Genomic DNA, 7738 nt, shown 5'->3' on the forward strand with positions numbered 1-7738 from the left:
TAGTATATGCCTTTTTTGTTTCGGAGTCATAGTCCCATATTGAAGATCTTACGTACAAAAATAGTATGCAAAGAGTGAGTCTTATCATAAAGATACAAACTTTGGTAAATTACACTATAACAGCATTGTACTGCTATTAATTTATGCCGCGGAAAGAGGCCATTTGGACCTGCGGAGGAGGTTTGTGGCCTTTGCATCGGATTATAAAAGTCAGTCTCTTGGTCACATGCTACTTTATTGAAATATATTAGTATTGACTATGTAGCCATCATAAGATGTGATTACAGCAGTGACACATAAGCCCGTAGACAACACATGATATTAACTACGTTCCTATCTGTCACTGCTATATCTTCCACGTTGTAGCCGCTGCTGTTGCTGTTGTTTTTGTTTTTGTTGTTCTTGTTGTTGTACACTTCCGTCAGAGAGCTGTTTTGATGTGACTCTCCATGCTAGTCTGTTCTGTGCAAGGTTCTTCATCTCTGCATAACTAGTGCAACGTACATAAATTTGAAATATTGACCCTGTAGGCTACCTCTACAATTTTTACCGCCCTCTTCCCACTCAACTCTCTCGACACACAGTTCCTTGATGCCTCAGGATGTGACCTGTCAACAGATCCCTTCTTTCATTCAAGCTGTGTTATAATTCTATTTTATCACCAATTCGACTGTGTACTTTCTCATTAATTACTCGACCTACTCATCTAACTTCCAACGTTCATCTCTAGCACCTCCTTTGAACATCTTTTATTCTCTTCTTGCCTGAACTGGTTATTGTCCACGTTTCACTATCGTACAGAGCTACACTACATACAAATACATTCAGAAAAGGCTTCCTAACAAGATTTATATTCGATGTTAACAAATTCCTCTTTGGTAGAAACGCATTCTTGCTGAAGCCGTTCTACATTTTATATACTCTCTAAATCGGCCATCATCAGTTATTTTGTTGCCCCTATAGCAAAACGGAACTGAATTTAATGTCTCATTTCCTAATCTTAGTCCCTTAGTTATATTAGAATAAATAAGCCTTCGGTCACAAGTATTAAGTCAAAATTGACCAGGTTTCGACGTACTATGAGCGTCGTCTTCAGTATTAGACTAACTGTTCTAAAACGTATTAGGTATATAGTATATTAATAAAATTAAAGTTTGTACTGACTGGAAAAGATGCAGTACTTACAAGTCACATATTAAAAAAGTTCTAAGCCGGAAAGGCGACGTCATGAATATTTGTGAGATGGCGAGCCGCTAAGGGCTGCTCGTACTGTGAACAAGGGTTGCAACATGTATTCCACTGTCAGATCTATGAGAATGATTTCCACTTGTAACTTACGATTCAGTCGTTTCTGGATCAGTAGCCTTTACCTCAAATTGTTATATTTATCCTTCTCTGTCATACCTGAATGCTTGTAACATCATCACGGAATGACTCTATCTCTCTCTCTCTCTCTCTCTCTCTCTCTCTCTCTCTCTCTCTCTGTGTGTGTGTGCGCGCGCGTGTGTGTAGGTGGGCGGGTGGGTGGGTGTGTGCCTGTTCGAGTCCGTTGGCTTTCTTCGGCTGCTTGATAGCTTGCATTTGTTGTTGATTCGTTTGTTCCCGCCAGTAATGCTGACGCTCTGTCTGTTTGCAGAAGCCGGACTTCACGCTGGACAAGGCGGCGGCTGAGCGGCTGATGCGCAACATCCAGAAGGCGAAGCGGCGCCGCTGCGTGTGCCACGCGGCCACCTCCTTCCTGGGACTCGCCGTCTTCCTGCTCTCCGTCATGCTGGTCAGCCTCGCCATGACGGGCGGGCGGCGCTACTTCGGCTCCCTCTGATCTGGCCCGACCCGATCCGATCCAGGCCGCAATCCCGCCTGCGCTTCAGCCTCTGCCAGAAGGGACCGCCGACGAAACCTGTGTCTGTGTGTGTCCGTGTGCATTCCCGCTGCAGTGTAGCATTCGTCGTACCTGACTGCAAGACAATTTGACGCACTGGTGCTAGATGATTTCGTCCCCGAGAGAAACAGAAGGCAAAAACTTTCCCCACCCTCGACAAAAAACACGTATTTGATACAGAAGCTGTGTTTCACTTCCCTAACACTTCATTTATTTCACTCAAGGCCACGTCGTGTGATAGTTAAATGGTACCACGTCATCTAACTAGACAGCAGAGGCACTGATCACTTTTTTTCCTCCAATCTGGGTGTGATATTTTAGCGTGAACATTGAAAGTTTACTGTCTACAATTCTCTGACACCTACATGCAATCGATGGTACTAAGAAGAAGGTTAGGGTTTAACGTCCCGTTGACATCGAGGCCATTAGAGACAGAGCACAAGCTCGGATTGTTTCAAGGATGGGGAAAGGACATCAGTAGTGCCGTTTTGAAGGATTCAGCCCCGTAGTTGCCTGAGGCGCTGTAGGGAAATCGCGGTAAATCTAAATCTGGATGGTCAGACGCGGATTTGAACCCTTGTCCACCCGAATGCAAACCTAGTGTGTTAACCGCTGCACCACCCCACTCGGTCCCAAAGTAGACAGTAGATGGGAATAGACTGTAAGTATCTACATCAACAATAGGTAACCTTTGCTCTGAAATAATTCTTCAGCAAAGCAGCAGACACAGTGTCATTGTTGAATCTTTTCATTTTAAACCACATTTTTTTTTAGGAAAACTGACATTTATACTGTAAAAATTAACACACTTTTCCACGGTCACGAAAGAATTAAACTTCGATTCTTCGAAACGTTTAAGCGTCGATTAACTTTTTGCTCTTACTAATACAGCGTTTTCCAATCTATGCATTACGTGAAACCCATTTTAATGTCCATTTATATGGTGGAAACCCTGGTCTGTTTCTGTAGTATGGTTTTAATGTCGTATATATGTTACAAAACGTAACGTGCCTCACGTTTCTGATGACAGACAACAAAGCGAAGTAGTTGTGGGTGCGTTCTGTGATACGGACGAAGGTGGCGCTTCGAATCGCCTGCTTCAATCACACCTTGTTCCCTCGCTACTGAGCTTAGCGACTGCAAGGTTGCCTCGTGGCCCGCGATGTAGATGTAAATATCGTGTGATGAAGACCTCCCGTCGGGTAGACCGTTCGCTGGGTTAAGACAGCGCTATTCGCTGTCAGCGTCGCAGTCGTAACGACTATCCAAATTACTAAGTGCAAGCAAGGTTTAGTTGTCATTCTATTCTTGTAATGTCGTAGAAACGTTAATTTTCATTTCTTGAATGTTATGAAAAAAGTAACGTAAAGTTTGCAGAAGTCTTTCAGGAATCTCCACGGAAACACAGGGTTACGCGGAACATAATTTAAGAAAGCTGTGTTAATGGATTTCAAAACAGAATTCTCATTGGAAAGGGAAACCAGCATTGGCCGTATTTTTTTTTTGTTTTACTGCCAGCAAAATCGATTTTCGGTTACTTAGTGACCATCCTCAGTGCTGTAATATACAATTAAAACTGGTAGGCACTGATATCAAGCTATAACCACAAGCTTAGAGCGACCACATAAACTGACTAGACCGAAAATCGATTTTGCTGACAATAAAACAACAAAATACGGCCAATGCTGATTTTCCTTCCAATTCTACCCACTATTTGGTCGTGGTGTACACAACAAGCCATCGAGTCGCCAATCAATAGAATTCTCATTTGTGTCACTGGCAGAATTGCGTCAACAGTATGGAACCTTACTCGCTTCAATGTACTCTACTGAGTGAGATGGAGCACTGGTTAACACGTTGGTCTCAGGATCAAGGGGAGTGGAAATACTCGTGAATCCACGTTCAGTCACCCAGATTTAGACTTTATCTGGCGTTCCTAAACCGAATAAGGTGAGCACAGGGATAGTGTATTTGCAAAGGATGCGGTCAGATTCTTTACCCATCCTTTCTCCAATGACCTCACCCGTCAGTAACACAGTAAACAATAATCTTACTTCCTTATAACCATGTTTCATCCAAGACGTTCGTCGCTCCACTGCCCACATGAAAACTTGCCAATCGTGAAGAAAAAGTACGCAGATTCTACGGCTGTACTACTTGTTTGCACGAATTTCATACATTTCCGTAAAGCCTTGTCCTAAAACATAGTCAGTGCCTCATTGCCATCAATGCATAAGCGCCTACCTTCCCCCCCCCCCCTCCACCCCCCTCCCCCGAAGACCGTGTGCCTTCTGTGTCTCGGGGTACTGCTCAACAACTTTCGCTACGCATGCTGTGTGGAAACTGATAGCTCGACATCAGAGAGTTCTCCTCCTCTTTGCCGCGCTGGTGCTGCACCAAGCGGGTGCTTAGAGGTGGTTTTAGCCCCAGCAGAGGCACCAGTATCTGACCGCTCGACGTTTCCCCGTGAGATTCGGCTGTTACACGAACGACCGTTTGCGCGGAAGAATGGACAGAACGCTGCCATGTTGGACGAACCACGTCTTTTTTTTTTCTGCGCACTGAACGACGGCGGCCTTCTCAGTTCCCACCAGCCCGGAGACGCGGTGAGGTAAATGAGAGGCCGAGGGTCTGCGAAGAATTTCTGGTCTCCTTGTGATAAAAGAAAGACTTTTCATTCTTCGACACTGTCCGGCCCTCTGGTCAGGGCTATAAAGTATTTATTCTGTAGATATGTAGATATGTTAAGTCCGTAACCATTAAGTCATCAGGCTTGTATTATATATTTATTTAAGTAATTTAAAGGTATTTAAACATCAAGTACTTCTGAAACTGCATGTCGTTCGACAAATTGTGGTGTGAATGTGGCTAAAGTTTGGGAGTTGCAAATGAGCTGGTAATAATACAACTGATTTCATACGCTTTTTATTCGCCTGTATGGCGAGCTACGCTTCACTACAAACGACGTTTCACCAGCCATCTGCGACATGAGAAAAAAAAACATGTCATTCTTACTGTATGTCTGTCCGAGAAAGCAAAGTTATTATGCTCAGCTAGCCACGACTATATACCCCAATGGAAACTTTCGTTGTAATTCGTGAATGATTCTAGTATTATATTTTTCTGTTTCTTTGTAACTACTTGATTACAGGGTGCAAATCCAATGTGTATACAATATTTTATGATAGCTTTAACGAGGCCCGGACAGAAACCAGAACTAAGTACGCTGAAGCACGACGAAACGCCTGATGTACAAGCCAAGTGAAATGTGTAAGGGACCTTTGGAGTGCGTGAAGTATTGGATGGCGGTTAACGCCATTGTGATTTTTGTATGTGTATTTTGTGATGTCACAGATGCTTGGAATGTCAGATACATTTCAAGCTGCACTTATTTTCTATGTCATTAGAGTGTTAGATTATGAGTTTAGTATATAGAAGCCGGACTTCTTCTGGCAAATGTGCCTATTCGGAATACTCCTTTTTATGAGCGAACATAGCGGTTGCATGTGATCTTGAGTTTGGACGCTCCACCAAGTGCCAAGCTACGAACTGCCAGCGTTCTCCATCCTATGGACAGAATGTCATACGCATCCTAGTTTCCATACTACTTGACCATCATTAACTTCAATAATAGAAAACGTATGCGGAAATAAATCTTTTTGGAACACTTCTTTGCTAAAAAAAAATCATATTAATATCTCCTCCTAAGTCTTCTCCACTTATATAACGAGAGTATAATTCCTTAGAAATTTCTTGTACATGTAGAGACATCCGGAATACGATACAATCTTACAGTAAGCACTCTGTTTGCTAGTCTGGATGATTTGTGATTCAAGGTTCTTGAATACTGCAGTGACTGTGCGTTATAGCGACACAATGTCCTAGGGGAGGCGCTGGTGAATCGTATTGTAGACTGTACGAATGAGTTCGAATATACCACCTATAGCAGTAGATGTAATATTTAACAATGTCAATAAAAATATCTGTATAACTAATGTTTCCTTCTCTCTTTTTTTCCTTACTCCTGGTATAAATAATTGATAATACACGATTCAGGAACTGTTGAATTACTTTCAAGTCTTGAAGCCGGTACCGGAATTACTCGTACCACCTTCAGCAATAGTTACCAAGGCGTCGCTTGTTGACAAACAGCCTCGCATACAGTTGTAACTGACATAGCGTCACGTTACGTAGTGTCTCATTTTTACTTTAGTAACTGTTTGTCCTGGTATTCGGCTGTCACACAATGAATTAAAGTCTTAAAAATTCATCTTCATCCAATCATTAGTGTTTAACAGTATTTTAATTTTGTATTTTAGTATGGCTTCTTTGGGGTAAGTAACAAGGAAGCATCGACTTAGAAAATGTGTCCAGAAACTACCCTTGAGAACTTGTAGAACAACTGCATTACGTTTGACCAAATCCTGCAAAAATACTGATACATTCTACATGAATAACTGATAAAATCGTTACAACTTCACAGTATAAAGCAATATATCAAGGAGTTGCCGATAGAGAGCGTGCAGATTTAAGAAGTTCCCCATCATAATAATCCGTCTGACATCCACTGCTACTCGTCCAGATCATCAGCGATACACATACATATTTCTCCTGTACGTTTTCTGTCATCCATACACCATCCAATGGGCTGTCATTTCTATCTTTCCCTATTTCTTGAGCCGGCTGCGGTGGCCGTGCGGTTCTAGGCTCTTCATCCCGCAACCGCGTGACTGCTACGGTCGCAGGTTCGAATCCTGCCTCGGGCATGGATGTGTGTGCTGTCTTTAGGTTAGTTAGGTTTAATTAGTTCTATGTTCTAGGGGACTGATGACCTCAGATGTTGAGTCCCATAGTGCTCAGAGCCATTTGAACCATTTGAACCTTACTTCTTGGAATCGAGTGAAGGACTTCCGTTTTTCATTTTCCATTTTTTCGCCTGGCCACATGACACACTCGCCAAGGATTCTTTTCCAGTAAGAGTAATAATTACGTTTTCCACTGTATGTAGTTCCTTGACACATTTGTCTGTATCCCAGCGATGCATCCTTTATTGGTCCTTGAGCACCTCTCAGTTTTTGAATTTTTTTCCCAACGAAAATCATAGTGTCACTGCCTTAACTGTAAATTCCGCAATTCCGATGCATTGGAGTTTTGAAATTTCTATTTAATCTACAAAAAGCACACTAAGTCGTTTTTAATATTCTGTTTCTGTTCATTCACTTGTTACTTCAATTGCTCTAGACGCGAAAAACTAATGAAATTGATAATTTATAGTATTTTCTTTTGTGATACTCTCATGCTAATAAATTAAGGATAATTGCAGAATGTGGTGCCACACAACGTGGCACTACACAAAACTGGCGCTAATAGCATAGACAAATAGGGAACACACATGACAGAAATCTTTAAGTGCTGGATATTGTAGATAAGGTGAGAAAACCGTCCCGAAACACATGTGCTACAAAACGCCAGTTTCCTGCGCATGTACCCCGACATCAGTATGGTACATCATAACCATGCACACGTACACAGTCGCACAACACGATGGCGTACTCTGGATGAGGTGGTCGAGCAGTTGCTGTGGTACAGGCTCCCATTATTGCACCAGTGCCTGTCGGAGCTCCTGAAGTGTCCTTGGGGTGTGAAGACGTGCAGAGATACGTCGACCGAGAGCATCCGAGGCGTGCTCGATGGGGTTTAGCTCTGCAGAACAGGCAGGCCACTCCATTCGCCTGTTTCAAGGTACTCCTCCACGATGGCAAGTCGGCGGGGCCGTGTTTTATCACCCATCAGGACGAAGGAGGGTCCCTCTGTGACCCTAAGAAGGCGGACATATTGGTGCAAAATGACGTCCAC

The 7738-nt window shown here is 42.9% G+C and overlaps 1 protein-coding gene across 5 annotated transcripts in view; it reads left to right on the plus strand.

The window, feature by feature from the left end:
* Nucleotides 1-5877, plus strand: part of LOC126365864 (uncharacterized) — a 664271-nt gene extending 658394 nt beyond the window's left edge. For all 5 annotated transcript variants that reach the window (XM_050008536.1, XM_050008537.1, XM_050008535.1 and 2 more), the window contains one exon: nt 1637-5877. In XM_050008536.1, coding sequence (XP_049864493.1) covers nt 1637-1822 — 186 coding nt within the window. In that variant the 3' untranslated portion in view covers nt 1823-5877. The remainder of the gene's footprint in view (nt 1-1636) is intronic.
* Nucleotides 5878-7738: the final 1861 nt, after the last annotated feature.

Source organism: Schistocerca gregaria, chromosome 4, assembly GCF_023897955.1.
Source record: "Schistocerca gregaria isolate iqSchGreg1 chromosome 4, iqSchGreg1.2, whole genome shotgun sequence".
NCBI classification, from domain to species: Eukaryota; Metazoa; Arthropoda; class Insecta; order Orthoptera; family Acrididae; genus Schistocerca; species Schistocerca gregaria.